At 40.0% G+C, this 19,630-nt stretch overlaps 1 protein-coding gene across 3 annotated transcripts in view; it reads right to left on the bottom strand.

Moving 5' to 3' along the window:
* Positions 1-125: 125 nt before the first annotated feature.
* Positions 126-19,630, bottom strand: part of LOC142376902 (histone deacetylase 7-like) — a 40,712-nt gene continuing 21,207 nt past the window's right edge. For 2 of the 3 annotated variants that reach the window (XM_075460578.1, XM_075460576.1), the window contains exons 9-25: positions 19,029-19,182; positions 17,534-17,769; positions 17,111-17,356; positions 16,347-16,554; positions 16,064-16,197; positions 15,802-15,922; positions 15,658-15,701; positions 14,492-14,599; positions 14,245-14,300; positions 12,976-13,063; positions 12,226-12,345; positions 9,732-9,829; positions 5,074-5,192; positions 4,720-4,853; positions 4,526-4,610; positions 2,478-2,625; positions 126-2,385 (exon numbers count right to left, since the gene is read on the bottom strand). In XM_075460578.1, coding sequence (XP_075316693.1) covers positions 2,343-2,385; positions 2,478-2,625; positions 4,526-4,610; positions 4,720-4,853; positions 5,074-5,192; positions 9,732-9,829; positions 12,226-12,345; positions 12,976-13,063; positions 14,245-14,300; positions 14,492-14,599; positions 15,658-15,701; positions 15,802-15,922; positions 16,064-16,197; positions 16,347-16,554; positions 17,111-17,356; positions 17,534-17,769; positions 19,029-19,182 — 2,142 coding nt within the window. In that variant the 3' untranslated portion in view covers positions 126-2,342. The remainder of the gene's footprint in view (positions 2,386-2,477; positions 2,626-4,525; positions 4,611-4,719; positions 4,854-5,073; positions 5,193-9,731; positions 9,830-12,225; positions 12,346-12,975; positions 13,064-14,244; positions 14,301-14,491; positions 14,600-15,657; positions 15,702-15,801; positions 15,923-16,063; positions 16,198-16,346; positions 16,555-17,110; positions 17,357-17,533; positions 17,770-19,028; positions 19,183-19,630) is intronic. The other variant, XM_075460577.1, reaches the window with a different exon arrangement.

Here is a 19,630-nt window from a genome sequence, read left to right as displayed (position 1 = left end):
CGTCAAAGGAGTGATGCTTTCATTTTTGGCACCAAGAATTCAAAGGTTTGGGGACAGAGTGATAAATTTACAATCATAAAATTGTAAAGGATAAACATACAAACAGAAATACATAAATGTCATCATTCAAATGTATATAATTTACCTTTATTAAGAATTATTTGGACACAAAATAGTAGAAAAGTCCAAAAAAAAAAGATAGAACAGACGTTATTATTTACACTGTACAGAAACAATTCAAACAGTCAGTTGAGATTAAACCAAGCCTGCAGTTTTAATTAAGCTCCACATTATTAAGGCTACCTGCACACAGGTTGATAAATTCAGGTGATAATTTGGTCTCAAGGTATACGCAGGCTTAATTTTTTTTTTAATTCTTTTTGGTCAAATACAAAAATAGATCATTTCTAATAATTAAGACAAAAAGATAAGACATCAGGTTTGTCAGGTTACTGTCATGCAAATCCATTTAAAGCTACACTCGGTCGTCGGGCCGTCCAACCTTCAGACACTGCTGTACACCAGCTGTTCGGTCGCCGTCATGTGTTTTCACATTTTCACTGCATTAACATGTAATGGGCAGGTTTGAGTTTGAGTTGCACGAACAATGCAACACAAAGAAAGAACTAAACATTAAAGAAAGCAAACTTTCTGTATTAGCACCGTCGTAACTGTGTTAAGACACGCAAAGGGCACTTCAAAGACGAAAAATCTGAAAGTATAAATACACGTCATGTCAAATGAATTTGTTTATATATCTGTGCTTTTGGTGCTTTTTGACTGTTTGGAAAGAGAAAAGAGGCATTCACAAACTCTTCAAAGTCTTTGATGTTCTTTAGGCCATGCCAGTCCAGGGACAGCACGTTGTTCTCATAAACTTCGGTTGCGTTTAACCTGTGTCCAATTGCATTTTGTGGATATCACTGACTGTATATTCAACCACCTCCAATGTCATTTTTTGGTCCAGGGAGCAAAACGCCCCTGACGCTGACAGTAAACAGAGCAGCGCTTGGTAAATGAAGAACAAAGGACAGATCAGATTGTCCCTGTTAAGATAAAAATAGGAAAAGAGACACTGAACAAATACAGCAGGAATGCTCATCCACAGGAAGAAACACTGGTCCACTTAACGACAATATCAAAGTTCAGAATTTGAGACCAAAGTTATTCAGACCCTCTACTCTGAGGGCAGTCTAAGTGCACTTTGTGTGTGTGTCTGTGTGGTTGTCATAAAGGTTTTGGATCCATTCTGTCATCCAAAATGTGATCTGCTTTGTCACATATACAATCATTACTGAGTGGTCATGCTGCACGGAGGCATCATGAGGGATCTCTGTCTCCTGTTATATTGATGGCCCAGTGGTTAGAGGTATTAGCTCTTCATTGTGACTAATGCCATCAATGCAAACTACAGTATGCTTATATGTTTAAGATGCACTCTGTCAAAGACTGACGTGTCATATTTTCTCTGTCAGGGAGTGATAACAGTAAGTGCAGCTATCTAAGGTCTTGCTGCATGTGCTCGCCTGACAGGCCAAGAAAGAAAAGAAAAAAAAGAGATTCAAGAAAATATGTGTGGACATAGAAAACAATATGAAACATATGTATCTCAGACTTCATTGTAGCTTCACTCTGGATTACTGGAATCTTTAGAAAAAAATAAAAATCTCATGCTGACATTCACAGAAATGTGTGCCATAGGTCAAATGAATGAATATTCAAATGAAGTAAAACTACAAACAAACAAGATGTTTGATTGTCAATGTGCTTCTCTTCCTTCTTTTCCAGTTGAATAATTATACAGTGCAAGATGATCAGAAAACCTTTGATCTTTTTCCTTCGTTGGATCTTTGTCACATGCCTAAAATAACATAATCTAATCATGTTTTATTAGGTGTAGAGAGCATATCTGCTCTCCTTCACCTGTCATTTACCACTTTGCCTCCGGTTCACCTTCAAAATGGCAAGAGTCTGAGTGGTCCTTTTTCTGGAATAATGAACAAAGTCAATATCTAAAGTCACAGGGCTGTGCTTTCTTGTCTTTGTTCATGCTACGTCATGGCGCTACAAGAGAGTAAAGATTCTTCATAAAGTGAGCGATGACCCCTCCAGGAAAAGCCTGCAAGGACCTCGCGAGAATACGAATGCGGCCCAGAAGACCACTGTTCCTCAGTGTGTGTTTGAATCTGAGTGGCCATACAGCAGCCAGTAGTAATGCAGGAGTTTATGCGACGTGACATCTGCTTCCAGTGATGGTCCAAATGCATAGCTTTGTATGTGTATGTGTGCGTGTGTGTTTCCACTGAGACTAGTTTAAAGGCAACAGGCAGTAGACTCTTTCCTCAGCGAGAGTCCTTTTTCCCCAAAATGTTTTCTGGTTGGTTCCTTAAAAACAGGAGAAAGAGTTTTGTTACACATAAAGTGCAGTATTGTTGTGAAGCACACGTGGTAGATATTATTCAAAATGTTGTCGCTACCTGTCAGATGTGAAGGATCCCATTGACAGTGAGGCAATGGCTCTGACTGCCTCGCTGTCCGAGTCTCGTCGGACTCTTTGTCTCTGCGCCTGCAGGTAGGACAGATCCACTGTGGCGGCTGAATCCCTCACGCTCTGCCAGTACTCACCTGCAGGAAGCAAAGGGATGGAAAAAGAGGGAGAGGAGGAAGGAAGCAGACGAGAGAAAGATCAATGGCCTCAGTTGCTGGTGCTGTTCTCATCCTGAATTGTTCCTTGAGGGAAAAAGGATGCATTATTAAAAAGAACTAGTTGGCTTTTGATCTCCTAGTTGTAGCCGTTTGATCTGAATCTAAGCAATGACTTTGGAATAAACAGCCTTTTAGTCTAAATATCCGTGTTGATCATTTCAGAACTGCAAACTCAGTTTCTGTCAGTTCTCTCAGGGCCCTCAGTCCCGTGTCACACACTGGGGAAAAAAATATATAAAATCAGTGATTGCAAATGTGTTCATCTATAAGTGTGTGTGTTCTGGCTCTGCATGCAACTCTTTACCCAGGGCCTGAATTATGGGCTTAACATTCCTGTGGCTATTCAAATATTTTTAATTAATCTAATTTGGTTGGGATAACATTTGTGTGCAATCAGGAGGGGATGTTGCGAAGGTCGTGTGCCAGAGAAGTGTTTGAAGATAATTGAAGCCAGGGCGGCTGTGACTGCCTGTATGCGTGCGCGCGTGTGTGTGTGTGTGAGACGGCTGGAGGGAAGGATGGGAGACAGGGATGTAAAGGAGGAGAGGTGGTCAGAGAGCAGGAGCAATGAGGGAGGAGAGTGCTACACAGAGTAAAAACAGAGAGATAGAGATATAGAGAACGGAAACGCAGAGAGGACGGAATCCTCACCTCACAAAGATAGAATAGGAAACTTGAACTGCAGCAGTCATCAAAACAGAAATATGAATAAAAAATTCACACATTTTTACAAGATATATATTTCTTTCTCGGAAAGCACAAAACGATGATGAAAAATGAAAGCATGCACTGAGAGCAGAAGCAGACACGATTTCAGAGCAAATAAAAGTGTTACACTTTCTATAAATGCATGATGAAAATGAAGCTGAATTGATATCCCCAATTTTATAAGCTATTGTATTATCATAAAATACAAGCATGTATTTTAACCAACACTGCAGAGCCCAAACCACTTGACCAATACAAGTCATCCACTGAAAAACATTTGTTGATGGGAGCATGCTGATTCCCTTCAAACCAGCTGGGGGACATTTATTTTTAGCTCATGTTTATTGTGACAGAGGTTCTGCTAGTTATTTGTAAAACTTGAAGTTACTTTGTTGATGCACCCAAGAGTCGTTACAACAGTAATTACTCAAACAGAGCAGCAAAACATGTCGTGGGATATAACTAAGTACATTCACTTAAGTACAAGCACAAACCTACACGTTTTAAGTACTTAAGTTGTTTCTTTCTCCTTTTGCCATTTCCCACTTCAGCTCCACAACAACACAACAAATATTGTACTTTTTGGCTTTACTACTTTAAACGGGCAGTGTTAGATTCTGATTACTTTACTAGCTAAGTTTTATCTTCACAAATCATTTTAAGAATGTATAGAGTCTGATGTCCTGTGATTAATGAAACTACAACACAGTTTTTACTATAGCAGATCAATTGACTTGTTAGTAATCTGACCATTATGAATTTTTTTAGAGGACAGAATTTGTAACACACTTAACAAGTGGTAAATGAAAAAAAATATCCCTACCGAGTAATTAATTACAAATTCAATCATTAGTTGCAGTCCTATACGTTAATGGTTTCTGATTAACTTCCTCCTACTATACCAGTAAATCTTTACATAGTGATATATAATTGTATAATATTCACAGGGGCATTTTTCATCAGGTCATTTTATTTGTATTATTTTAAGTAATTTTTCTGGTGATTTCATTCATGAGACTGATTAAGTGACTCTGAGTTAAGAATACGAATACTTCCTCAACCACAGTGTTAAACCTTTGGAAAGGTTCTAGGTGCTGTGTTGTTTTCTCACCCTGGACATGGAGGACTCTCTGCAGAGAGCGCACTGCGTTTTCACAAGGCTTCTTGTCCAACACAGACTGGGACAACGGCTCCACCTGAGACACATCACAGAGTCAGCAATTACAGGATGGAACATACCGAATGAATCTGTGGAAATACAACTGCATGTGCTGTATGTACCGTGTGTGCATTCACAGATCTCACCTCCATGCCCAGCAATGCGCTGACGCAAGCCTCAGAGGCATCACAGATGGCTTTGAGGTCATGCCCTCCCTCAAGAGCAAGGACAACCCGGCCCCCTGCCAGAGACATCAGCTGACGGGTTAAGAAGCCAAAACCTTGAAGAGTTCAAAAACACACAAAAATGTGAATACATACAGAAGATGAGAAAGTAAAAAGGAGCCTTATTCACAATGATTACGTGTACGTGAGATTCATAAAGGTGAGTTTTATTCAGTTATAAAAAAGATCTTGTTCAGAAAAACGAGACGCACTTTAATCATCATTTGTTAATGAAAATGTGTGCTGGATGTGAGTCAGAGTCAGGCTGAGCCTTACACTTGGCTGTAACCTTGTAGCCACCGAGAGAAGGCGAATGTCCTTCAACAGCATCGAAGCCAGCTGACACCAGCACCACATCGGGAGAAAACTCGTGGGCAATGGGCATCACCACAGCTCTGAGGACCAAGTGAGGAAACACAATGCCGTAAACCAAATGCTGCATGTCAGGCTCCACTGATTCAGCCCTGTGGTCTGGCTGAAATTTGACAGAACATTTAAGAAGCGGTGCTTTCAACAGGTGTTCGTGATTTGTGAGAAAGTGAGTGAATACGATTTAATAATGTGTAAAGGGAAGTCACAGTGTGATAGAATTAATATCAGAGCAGGTTGAAAAAAAACATTCATTAGTGTAATGATAAGAACTTAAGATGCCTGCACAATGAAAACAAAACACAGTTGAGGTGATTGATTTTCATCTAGAACACTCATGTAATGTAGGACTTTTCTGGATTGTTAACTGCAAACATTTACTTGATTGTACACTCCCTCCATTTGAACATGATGAAAAAAGAAATTATCAAAGGCAGCGCTCAAAGTGCTTGATCTCAGCTCTCGATCCACTCCTGGTAGGCAGCCAACTCTAGGAGGTGGTGCACCTCCCAGGTGTGAATGTGTACAACTGTTAAAATATGGAGCAGAGCCCCATTGATAAAAAGAAGTAGAAGTACTATGTTTTAAATATATATATATATATATACATGTATGTGAGAAGAAAAAAAAACCTCACAATTTAGACAAGTGGCAAATGCTGAAAAGGTTTTTACAAATGATATAAACAGACAGAAATTATAACCTTGGCATATTTTAAGTTAGCTGTACACATACTGTGTCTTCTCCTTAGGGGAGCTTCACCTCTGCTTCTATGCTCTCTATCTTACTTCCTCTTGTTTCCCGCAGCCAGTTATTTAGCAAGAGCGCACGGCCCATGCCGCGTTTGATTCTTTCTCACTCACTCTTTTTCTCTCAGCGGCAGTTCAAAGGCATTTGTGTGCGTCTGGTTCCTATTAGGAGCTCGTCCCTCTTCTCACGTCACTGACAGCCAGCCATCTGGGATCCATTGGGGCTAATTACGCCGCCTTTGGATTCCCTAACAATGCACCCCCCACTTCTTCTCTTCTCTTCTGCTGCACTCTCCTTTCCTCCATAGTTCATTGTTGGTCAGTAGCCACTTGGAAATGCAGAAGAAAATACGAGCATTCGCATACCTACATGTGTACTGTGCTACCAGTGATTAGACGCACCTTAAATTCTGATCACCTTAGTGATCCTCCACATGTACACACCCAGCGTCATGACATTAAATCTTAACGCTGCTTAGCTCTCTCTTGATTGTAATGGAGTCCTACCGCCTCTCTCAACCACAAAATTTCTCCTGTCACTATAACACACCCAAAAACAGACGCACTTCATCAACAGCCGTTTTCTGTTCCATCCCAAAGACACACACACGCAGTCTGGAACACTCTGTCATCCAAATCATGTACAAATTAAATGACAGAACTGGCACTTGGCTAGAAAGACTTAACTGCATAAACATTAAAATCACGATCCATAAAATTTTGTACGTATACCGTGCAATGCACTTATTCACACAATTAAGTCACCAACTTGTGGCATAGTTCACTGAAAAATTATTCAAACGTAATACTTTTATTTTCTAGCCCTAACCCTTACCTTAATTAATATCAACTCTTATTGAGGAAAGCTGCCCCCCCCCCCCCCCCCCACACACACACACACTGACATATGACAAAAGTCTTTTTCTGGATAAGCATCCCGGACATCGCAGCTTCACGGTATGAGCCACAAACCACCGGACCACCAGGGCACTTATCCTCTACAGAGCTTTGATTTGATGTATGTTCCATGGGTAACACACAATACTGTACAGTACTATGCTGTGGTTAACTGAGGAAGTTTTACACATGAAAACACTTGCAATTTCCTAAACTGGATGAAAAATACTAAAACCAGACGCCTGCTCAGGAAAGGACCAGTTGTTTCTTAATTAGCATCCAGGGCTCCAGTAAACACTGGACTTAGTGTTTCCAAGCCTGCCTACTGGGTCGATGGGTTTTACCAGTATGGGTAAGCTCATTAGCATCTTTCCTCTGACGAGGGGCCCACCCACTGTGTCTGCTGCATGCAGCACCATGCAAAGCTCACATACCATTTCATTCATCTGGTGGCAAACCAGTGTTGCTGACAGACACATTCTGTGTTCATTACATTGTAGTGCAGACCCAAACCATATTGATTTAGGAGGAATGAATTCAAAAGTGCGGTGAGACCAAAGGTGTGTCTGGGTATTTGGCTTAAAAATTAACGCTAACATTTTATTACATCAATACAATCTATTGATATCTTATTGATTTATTTCAAATTGTATTGACTTTCTGCAACAGCAGTAACACACTGGCTCATACTCAATATTCGTAGAAGTGATAATGTTAAATAAACCAATTGTGCGCAGACCACGGGGGGCACTGAAAAGAAAAAGTGTGGGCACATGCTCCTGAGCTGCATGCATAGAGCTTGTGTTCAACTTGACTGGTTGATTAGAACGCCAGTAGGAAGAAATCAGTTTTTTTTTTTTGTATTTAATACACAGACTACAACTATACACGTGCTGCCCTTCCATCTCGAGCTGTACACATACATATGTAATGTAAGACACATATCACAAAAACAATGTGAGAAACAAAAGTGCATCCATCCATCTATGTTCTATACCAACTGAATCTATCGGTCGGGTCGCAGGGGGGCTGGAGCCTATCCCAGCGGTCATCGGGCAAGAGGCGGGGTACACCCAGGACAGGTCGCCAGTCCATCAGAGGGCCACACAGAGACAAACGAGACAAACAACCACACACACGCTCATACTCACTCCTAAGGACAATTTTAGAGACACCAATTAACCTAACATGCATGTTTTTGGACAGTGGGAGGAAGCCGGAGTACCCGGAGAGAACCCACGCATACACGGGAAGAACATGCAAACTCCACACAGAAAGGCCCCAGCCAGGAGTTGAACCTGCAACCCACTCGCTAAGCACCACACCACCGTGCAGCCTCCAGAAAAAAACAAAGAAAGTAAACAAAGTAAAAATAAACAAAACATGTCAACTTGAAAATAATAATGAGAAATTAAAAATAACTAGAAAATTTCTGAAGAAATTTTGATGGAGCTGCCCGCTGCCTAACATGAAATCCAACATGAAACAGCTATGGTACGGAGATAAGCTAGAAGATAGTTTGACATACGAGATCCTGACATGCTGTGGTGGAACCTGCCTGCTCTAGGCAGCATGAGGAAGGGACAGCACACAGAAGCATTGTGTAAGCCACAGACAGACACAGAGGAGAACAGGTTGTGCCTCTGAGAACAAACAGCAGTTTCAGAAAAAGTTCAAGTTAAATTGAAAAAGAATTTAAACCTGTGAAGCGCAAAAAGGTCTGCTGAAGACACTGATATAATTTTTATGAAGTTCTTATTTAGATTAGAGAGACCTGATGCTATGGATGGGCAATTAATCTCTTAGGTAGACATAGGGAGCTAGAGAAACAGGTTGTGATGTTGAGTGAGTGTGTATTATGTTCCTTCATAGGGAAAAGATGAGGCAGAGGCAGAACAAAAATTCCCCCTTGAGGTAAACCTGTGAAATCTTTTACTTTGACCGTGAGACATGTATAACATAGCTGTGAAAACTCCTGGTCTGTTCAACTGGGCTCTTTATTTTAAGATGAGAGTGAATAAGCCTTCCTGTTGGTATGTTACTGTAGGTAACAGAGGGTTTTACTGTGAAAATCTGACTTAAGTGGTCTTCCTGTTGGTATGTTCCTGTCAGTAATGTAGGTTTTTACTTCAAGTCAGTGTTTGTCTGTGTGGATATATGTTTACTTCATTAAATGTATGTATTTCTATGTATGTATGAAGGCATCATGCATGTATTACACAGAGATTACCTAATTTCCATAGCACACTATAGCATAGCGAAAAGTCATAGCACACTATTCCCAATCGAGGGACATGTAGGGATATGATTTTTGTCATCATCGTGCGGGACTAGTTACGAGCCGACAATCGTGATAGAAAACGGGAGAATAATTAAGTGGATTAAGTATGCACAATAGTAATATGTGTGCCTTTATGCCTTCGGCATTGGCACCTATAATAAAGACAAGGCAAAGTAAATGCCTAAATCTACAGAGAATTCATTCTTTTATTGTTGTGTCCCCTCATTTAAGCCAAAAGCTAAAGACTTTAATCTTTAATTGATAGAATAAAGGAGCCTGATATCACATAGAATACAACTGATTGTAGGATTGTAGGGTAACCAGGCAAGGAAAAAAATATTTTCATTAATTTATTTTCTCCTTAGAGCAGCTTGACAAATTGTTCAACAAAAATAATCTTCTGAGTTCCTTCCAGATTTTATATAAATCTGTCACAATCAGATTTGGAGTATACCTGGAAATAGGATCAGACAGGGGGCAGCAGGATATATGATGAAGTGGGGCCACAGGATAAGTTCTTTAGTTGTTACCATTTGGAGGTTGTGCCATTAGAGGGAAAATCCTTCTGATATAACATGATCCTTATGTTAGCAGCCCAGTGCAGAGAGAAAATCTATGTGTCTAAAACTTGAATTTACCTGAACGCAGCCAGGTATTCTGCATCTCCCATTGGAGGGTTCAAACCTCCCATCCAGCTGACATTCACATTGAAGCCTTCGCCTGCACCTGCACCCACCTGGATGAAGAGAGACAGGGGAGACAGAGTGAGACCGTGAGAGAGCAAGAATCTCTGAGAGTGTTGAGAAAGTTAATAAGTCCCAGCAAAAGTTGAGAAACTCTGTGACAATGACAGATTTGTGTCAAATGCTCACAAAATCAGCACTGCTGTTGCAAAATTCTGCTGCATTGCAGCAACAAAAGAAAAGTTGCTGCATCTCTTTAAAGCAACACAAGGGAGTGATTATGATTCCTAAATGAAAGACGGATGGCTGTTAATTCAACACCCCTGTCCCTCCATTTTGATTTTGATACAATTTGTCAAATGGCCTTATAAATCACTCTGAGCCACAACAGAGTTACACCCGTTTATGGTTCCCAATCTCTAGGCTCAAGTTTATCTGGGCAGTATTTTTCATTGGGCAATTCTTGCCTGATCTATGAAACAAAAAAAAAGTATAAGAAAATATATATAATTGGAACAACTGTATATTTTTATGTTCTGCATATGGAATTTTACTATGACATGTCAAATAAAACATGGTACACCACTCTGTACAGCTCATTTTACATGTTTTAAATGAGTCAGCGTGTAACCCAAAATGCGCGGAAGAGTTGATGGAGCTCATCTCAGGTTGACCTCACGTATTCGGGGCAGAGAGTGAACTGAGGCCTGGGTCTTGGAAAGAAGTTAGGGATTCTTCCCTCTCTCTTTGTAGTCCTACTAGCAGCCATTTAGCTGTTCTCTAAACCCTTCACCATCAGTCAATGTGTCAGTTTGAGGGGAGATTGAGGAGGTTGATTGACATGCTCTTGGCAACAATGTGTGGTAATTTCCTTTATGTGTGTGTGTGTGTGTGGGTGTGAGAGGATGCTTGAAAGAGAAAGAATGCTGATGAGCATCGCAGAGCGTCTGTCTCCATTCTTCTCAGTGGACGGGATGTTCACAGGGCAAACGAAAAACACATGAGGCCTCTTGTCCTCTGCCAACTGGTAATGTACCCACATGCACGTGCACGTGCACACACACAGAGCAGTGCACATTCATACGCACACAACTTCTGCTATAGCTCCGAGTGTATTGCACTCTTCTCTGTCCTCTTTCTTTCTTTCATGTTTCAAGAGTTGCTGGACTAGATTAGGCTGGTTTCTGTGAGGTACTCAGCACTCTATGTTATGACTATGACATCACAACCCTACCCCATGGTGAGTTATATACCTACATGGGGGACAGCGAGACTCCAAAGGTTTACCACACTGCTCAACAGAGGTTGAAAGTCCACTCTAGGCAAAGCCACATCCAAGCCAGCAAAGCGTTTTATGTACCGTCCCTCATCAGGGGATTTTATGGGAAAACACTGACTATTATTGTGGGGGAGGATGGCAGAGTAAGAGGAGGGAATGTGGGGAATTGAATGGGTGGTGAATGCCAGAGTTGGATGGGGTTAGTTAATCTGACTGGGGATTGTCAAGTCATCAGGTCATTACACTCGGTTTCTGGTAAGGCCACAGGCAAAATACTTCAGTTTCCTGTTTGCAAACAGGTTTACAATACAACTGTTCACATCCTGTTGTAAAGTTTTGACATCCAAGGCCCTGCAGTTACTCCGATAAACTGGAAGTATGGAAAAAAAAACAATGTAAAGAAGTTAACCAAAAGCACAAATCACACTCATAGTGGGTTCACTGCATAAACATTTTTGTGGCTTTTGGGTATCTTGTTTTGAATAAAATGTCACGGAATCAAAGATGACGCAAGAATGACAATTAACAAGTGACTAACATGATACTATACACCATGTTTTAAACTATCCAATGGTAACACAATGTACCCGTATCAGAAATCATTTCAGGGCAAACATTAGAGACACTTTGTAATCTCAAGAAGTTCAAACTGCAGATTCAGATTCAAATGATTCAGATTCTCAGTCAATACAATGTTAAATATAATTGTGACAGCACCAAATAGAGACATAATTTGATCCTAAACCTTTCAACTGCGAATTTAACTTATCTTTAGTAACCTACCTTATTGTTGCCTAAAGAGTAACAACTGCAATCAATAAAACTGGTCAAAATTACCAAACAGATATAATTAGTAACTTGTGTTATATGTAATGTGAATCTTTGCTTTATTGTTACAATTTTTTTTTGTTTTGACAAGCACACGCTGCACACGAGGTCCCTGCTGTCCCCCTGGAATCACACAGTCACAGAATACTTCTATGCCAACACATCTATCTTCTTAAGACATGACTGTCATTAAGTGTGTATCTGGGAAAGATAAATTAGCAATGAGAAAAAACAGTTTCTCAAATCACGTCCTCGACAGAATTTTTTTTTATATGCATTTATATATATATAAGTGTGTTTGGGTGTGTGTGTGTATATTAATTTGTATGTCTGTATTCATACCTCACTTGGATGTCCGCTACCAGGAAAAAAGTTGCCATCATCATAACGATGTAGGGAGATGTACAGAACGCCTGGGTCGTCATAGAAAGCTTCTTGACTTCCGTTGCCATGGTGCACATCCTAAGCATTAATCGGATAACAGGTTAGGAAGTTGTGACAGCTGACGGTATGTCACACCGTATTAAATCTCGAATGATTCATATATTTTTTTAACAAATCTAAATTAGTACCAATTAAGATAAAAACTTTATGAGAATTATATTGCAAGGTCTATTTTGTTACCAAAACTGGAACCAAAGTGTAATCAGAAGACTCTGCAGAACTTCCACATCAATGGGAAATGTATTTTAATCTTTAATTTTGACTTTTTTTTTAACAAAAAGGTTATCACGAATGTTTGATGCAGTAATATGCAAGAGAGCATGCTCTGTGTTAAGACCTTGCGCAGAATCATATACACACACATGTTGAGCAGAAACAACAAACTGGCTGTGGATCAATATCACACATGTATGCGTGGGTGCATTTTCATATCACTGTGTGTTAGTTTGAGTTTGCACAAAGCATACGTGACAGCTCTGCTCACACATGGACAACAGAACTCACAGGCTAAATTATCTAGATGATGATCAGCAGTGCTACTGTACATCTGGGACCTTCATTTTTTAGCCATGTTACATTTTTGTGCCAATGCATTTGCATTTTATCCATATAGTAACCAGTGTCAGTGGTCTTGCTTTGGGTCCTCACCCAGTCCACAATGAGAATCTTGCTGACGTTGAGCTTGTGCTGGAGCTGCTTAGCAGCGATGGCAACAGAGTTGAAGAAACAGAAGCCCCTGTGGACATACAGACAGGAAGAGTGACGGCCACATGTGTTTATCAGAACAGCTTCAGCAAATTAATATCACAAAAATCCCACATGGAGCTTAAGAACCCCTAAGACAGGTCTCCAGTTAGTTGGCTTCATGCTGAGGCTGTGATTGTCACAGTGCTTACTCCTGCCACGTTAACAAGTACCGCAAGTATTTGAGAAGCAAACACGTCTTATTTCAAGTTGTGTTTTTATTTTTCGCAGCTGACAAATGTCAAATGTCTTCTCTTTAGTTTTAGAAAACTATTCTAAAGTCTAAAACCCTGCACTCCAGAGAAATGCATAACCCACAAATTTGGTGACAAACAGAAGACCAAGCTTATCATAAAATTAAATCTACATTCCAAATGATAACATAGTCAGAGTAGCTGGCAGGATGTGAGGGATGATTTCTGAGAAATGAACTCTCAACTTGGTGCAGCAGTCCCCTAAACACTTACTGTCTACAACAAAAGTATGCAAAAAAAAAAAAAAAGTGTTGATGTATGAAAAACAATGGAGGAATGTTGGAAAAGGCAGTGTCAGCGTGGGCCATAAAATGCAAGTGTCTAAATGTGTGTGCGTGAGTGTGTGTGTGTGTGTGTGTAAATGAACGATATAGATTATATGCTGTCCAAACTTTGCTCATAATGAAAAGTCATTATCATCCCATAAATAACCAGTGACAAGCACTGCTGAGCTCACACACACGATCCCAGCTGAATGTGGTTACTTGGCTAATGCCTCCTATCAAAGTCTGACACAAATCAATGCACACAAATATGCACGTCCACACAAAGACATGTGCAGAATACACACGTGTGCAGTGCAGGCATTACTCTTTTGAGGAGCTTTGTTTTGTGTCCTGAAAACTTAAAAGAAACAGCAGAGGAGGTAGTTTGCCTCAGGCATCAGGCAGGTAGTGCACATCACACAAACTCAGACACACACATTAACACATAAGAGTCTTAGGCACTCTCTCCATCTTTCTAGCCTCTTCAGAAGTAAAGCCGATTTGCAATAAATGCTTTGAAACACTTTGCAGGCCCCCTGGTTCCTGGTACATGTGTGTGTGTGTGTGTGTGTGTGTGTGTGTGTGTGTGTGTGTGTGTGTGTGTGTGTGTGTGTGTGTGTGTGTGTGTGTGTGTGTGCTGCTGCTGTACTTACAGAGGGGAGGAATGAGTTGCATGGTGTCCAGGGGGCCTTACCACTGCAAAGCCATTCTGTCAAAGAACAGAAAAAACTTCAACAAATTGCTTCTTATATAACATCATATCCCAAATTTTCACAGCTTTAAAAGATTCACATTTTCATGTTGCAGAGAAATATACATAATAGACAACAGTTGGTGAGCTGCAAAAGATTAACTTAACAGGTAACAGAGGTGATAATGCATTCAGTCACAGAGACACACCTTCAACTCTCTCTGTGCCACCTTCAGTGCCAGGTCTGTGACACACCCTACAGCAATTCTGGAGGCAGCTGCGGTGTGATGTTCATTCCAAACTGTATCAATATCTACCTGTCAGTAAAACAATGAGAGAAACATCACTCACAAATGTTAATCAAAGGTGCAACTAAGACTGAATTGAAACATTAGGAAGTTGCTGCACATTTCTCAATGAGTAAATGAGTGTGTGAATGAATTAATGAATGAGAAACAATATGACACAACGCCCAAATTTCACACAGTCAGCGGGTTTATCACATTTCATTTGGCTAAGTCAAATAAGAGGCCAACAAGAAATCTATTATTAGCAGTTCTGTGTATGAGGATTTATGTGGTCATCCATTTTTTTTGCTTAAGATTGCATCAGAGAAAAAAACAACAACTAATGGCTTAACTATATTCATATAGAGTAATGTGCTCATGGAGCACAAGTAAACGTAATAAAATAATAAGGAATATAATTGCAGAGACTTGTTTGTTGTTTATCAATTGCTTTGTTGCATATTTTGTCAGTACAACCCCATCTTGAATTTCTATGTTACTCTGTGTTTTAAAATTCATCCCTGATGGTGTGCTGCTATACTGCAGAGGAACAATGAAATCAGAGGAATTTCTTTTATCACAGACCTTGCCATCTTGTTCCAATCACCCCTCAGAACCAGCGCAGCCGAAGGCCGGAAATCCAGGCAGAGCAGTCCTCTTATCAACTACCACCCAGCCCCCTCCAAATTTCCCTCCTCTCCTCTTCCTCTCTTTGCATTTTATCTTATTTTCTTCTTCTGCATCTTTGTCTATGTTCCCCTTATGCATTCCTCTAAAATTCACTGCAGCATTTTTTCGTGCATCCTAATTCTTTCCCTTTTCTTTCTTCCCTCATCTAACCTTTGTACAGACTTTGATTTCTGAGGTTTACAAGTTATCTTAGCCAAAAACAATAGGATCAGCAATTTGTAGAATTATTAGCTAAATTGTGTAATGAGGTATAATCAGCCATGTAATGTTTGCTGTTCAGTAATGCAATTAGATAAGTGGAAAGATTCCCACATGACCTGTGATTCAAAAGAGGTCTGTTGATGTGTGCGTGTGGATGTTTATGTGTACTGATATGTGTGCACATGCGCAGCACTCACCCCAACCCCTCCACATGGTAACATCACAAAAATCGGTTGAGATCCTGCAGTGGATGAATTACGGCATTTTCATGTCATTAACATGTTCCACTAATTTAAAAAAAGAATTATCATTGTAGTTTTTAGTGTTACTGCTAATCTTACCAGCGAGCTTGCGGTTGTCCAACTTGAGTCGGCTAAGTGTGTTGTTGCCAAACAAATGCACATGCTTTTCTGAATGGACTGATTGCAGCTCTTCAAGGGTGGCCTTTCTGCTGCGGATAGACTTAAAAACGCACACACATACAGTATATTTGAATATATATACGTGTACTCTCTGAATATATCCATATTTATATGTTTGCATAAAATTAATATATGCATATATAAATTTGAAAAAAAATATACCAAAGTGAGTGCAACCTACCTCACACTGGTTCCTCAGCCCTCTTTCATGCAGTCTGGACCAGATGCTCTGGACCCTCCCTGCATGCTCAGGGTGGCGGCTGTTGTCTCCACAGGTACACTGGTGCTTTTGCATCTGCGCATCATAAACCAAACCTAGACACACACACACACATCACCATCATCATTTGATCTTTTATTCCCTCGTCAATTTAGTTGTAATTCTGTCATACACAAATTATCAGTAAAAAACATAACCCATGGTAATGGTTAATGAGTTCTTCCTGACATAATGATTGGTTTACCTGTTGTGTAGCTTAGCTTGACATCTGTAGCAGGACTGGACAGTGACAGAGAAGGTATGGCGTTGGATGGATGTGAAGTATGAGGCAGGGAGGTGGACGCTGGTAAGGACCTGGACCGAATCACTGGTTGGTGAGACTGGTGAGGCCAAATTAGGGTTGGCACACCCAGTCCATCTGGCTGTAGACCAGGTCTATGGATTACTTGCCTCTGTATTTCCAGATTAGTGTGTAAAGAGAAAAAAAGCTAGCAGTGTTAAAGACTGCTCGGAGTAAACTTCCACACAATAAATGCGGCAGTCCAATTCCTTTCACCAGTAGAAAGCAATTACGAATAATCTGGACAATTTAATTCTGCTTTTTTAGAACAAGCAAGTGATAAAGAAAAGTCAACACTGCCAAGCAGGCTGCAACAACAGTGTTACGTCCCTTCTCTCCAACCAGTATAAATAAAGCAACAGTGCCTCCTGATGGCAAAGCGTAGTTCAGTCAAATAAAAAAATTAGAAAAGGGAAACATTAAAAACATTGTTACCAGATTTGGACATATCATAACCTGTTAGGTTATGAATTGCTTTCATAAAAGAGCTGTAATAAAAAAACAAAGATGCAATTTTGTAGCTTTTAGCTTTACAGAGGTTCTAGCATGTTTTTAAAAATAAAAAAAATGGATCAGTTCCTATAAGAAAATGTAAACATTTATCTTGAGATTTGAAGGAAAGGAAACACAACCTCTGTCTGGAACATTTAGTGTGTGTAAACATGTACCTGACTGAGAAAATGTGACTGCTCGATCAAGCTCTCCCGAGAGGAGGTAGTGGACTCTGTGTCATAAACTGAGTCTGTGCTGGCAGTGCTTTGTCGCCTGCGTTGGCCATCCTCATAAAGCGAGCCTGGTTCTGAGCCGCACACAGAGCCTGTCCCTGAACCGGATCCTGATCCAGTCTCCTCCAGGTCCATGTCCTCTGATGGGATCTGTGTCAGACGGGGCTTCTCAATGGATTTGCTATTTAGCTATTTTAAAGGGAAAATGTTGTGTTGTTGAACTCTTTAAGTCTTAAATACATTTTTTATGCATTTGTAACAAACTGATAATGTTAAACTGATAATACAGGAACATTTCTTTGCCTTATCAAGTATTTTTGAAAGGTAAAACCTGAGCATATTCACACAGAGCCTTCCCCCTCTCACCTTGGCCAGGTGTGGATTCAGCTTGAACCTTTCCAATCCACTCTTGTGGTATTGCTGGTGCTGGAGATGGGGGTGATGGCTTGCATGCAGGGATAGGATTGAGTGGTTGTAGGGAAGAGGCTCTGAATGCGTTCGCTCCACAGGTCTGTGACATGGCACGGAGACTAAGCCTTCTCTTCTGGAGGGTGAGGACAGTTGAGAACGCTGCTGTTGAGGAATGGAATTTAACCCATGAACTGCAGTGAGGAGGAAAGAAAGGAACAGGTTACAATGGAATAAAGACGAGAACAAATATCAGGAAAGAGGGCTGAGGGCACAGAAAAATAACATTCAAGAAAGAAAATGGAAAAATAACAACAGCGTGGAAGGAAAACATGGAGTAGAAGAAAATATTAAAGAGAGTAAAGTTTATATAATGAGGTTATTATTTTGGTGGTTTTGGCTGAATGGTTTATTTATTGTTGTGAGACTGCAACACTGTTCTCAGCTCAATAGAGTGCGCCATTCTGCCATTTATAAATTCAGACAGGACGTCAAACAGAATGTAACATCTTTAAAATTAATATTGTTTTTTTGTACTTCTTTTAACTTGTTTCAGAATAAACAGGACTTGTGCATTTAGATATCAAGTCTTGCTGTTCATGTTATCTGTAAACTGCTGTGAATAATACATATTCAAGCTTTTTTGTCATACTTGACAGGACATGCGAAACCACAACAAACAGAAATGCAAATAAATATGGATTAATGCCCCTCTAAGCGGTACAGATAAGCCATGAAAGAGACCCAGACTAATATGACTTCTATGGTCAAATAGATTAAAATGAGAATGGACTATATAGATGTAATATGTAAAAGACACAAGAGGTCCTCATTTTCATAACATTAGAAAAATAGTTGTCATAAAAACAGTACAGATGACACTTGTTAGATTGTATAAATACTGCAACAATAGCCAAAAAACATGACAACAGCTAAAGCTCTACATATTAAAATCACCATGAATCATTAACACTGTCCAGTGATGGCAGAACCTCCCTCAGGTGGTAATCAGTTAAATTAAAACCTATAGCTCTCATGAAACAGAGGATGTCGGTATGTCTGATTAAGAGAGGTTTTGCTCTAAATGTCACATTGTGTGTCTTCTAATACTGTATGATTAATCTTGTGAATTTGCTCATTATTTAAGAATAAAAAAAACAATCAAAATGATCTATGCTCGACAAACCCGTGCACTTGCGCTTGAATCATAAACATTATCTCTAATAAAGTGTCTCTTAATGGGATCGGTTAAACCTGGAGGTGCATGAGTCAAGTATCACTGGAAATACTGAAAGTGTGAGAATTGAGAAGAAATCAAAGCATCTGCCATGTCCATGATGAGAATAACAGAATTCAAATATGTATACATCTCTCTCTGTGTTGTAACCTCTTCATATTATGTGTTCTGTCCTAAATATGCATACTAAGGTATTTCTATAGTAATGCAACTCACGAGAGACAAGCTGTGAGTGCACCAGCCCAGTGTGCGGTTCAATTATGAGCACTGGCTGCAGGCGTTGAGCCAGAGCTGGACTGCTTCCCTCCAGAGGCAGGTAGACAGACTGCAGAGGCGATACTGCCACTGGCTTTGCCAATCGCAAGTCAGCCTGGGGAAAGAGTAAAGAACAAGAGGGGAGAGAAGATTATGAAAAGTGCTGCAGAGATGACCTCTTATGGAGGCCTTTTGGGTGTAGCTCACACGATTTAGCAAACTGGATGGTTAAATCTATAAATCAAATCAAATTTATTTATATAGCACATTTCATGTACAAACAATTCAAAGTGCTTTACATAAAATAAAAGCATTGCAGCAGGGAGTGGAAGAAGCATTAAAATGCATAAAAGAACATAAAGAGAAACAAATAAAATAATTTAAATGAATTTAAAAACAATATATAGCTAGATAGATCACTCAATAACCATGTTTATACCACCATCGAGGTTGATTCACAAGATATGAAAGCGCCACGAAGATGAGGAGGGAAGTGAAACACTGAACGCACGACTTGTCTCAAGTGTGCAGACAGTATTTAGGACATAAGCTTTACATACAAA

Source organism: Odontesthes bonariensis, chromosome 3 (assembly GCF_027942865.1).
Source record: "Odontesthes bonariensis isolate fOdoBon6 chromosome 3, fOdoBon6.hap1, whole genome shotgun sequence".
Taxonomy (NCBI): Eukaryota; Metazoa; Chordata; class Actinopteri; order Atheriniformes; family Atherinopsidae; genus Odontesthes; species Odontesthes bonariensis.
Note: the sequence above shows the minus strand (reverse complement) of the source record. Positions and strands in the feature narration are given on the sequence as shown.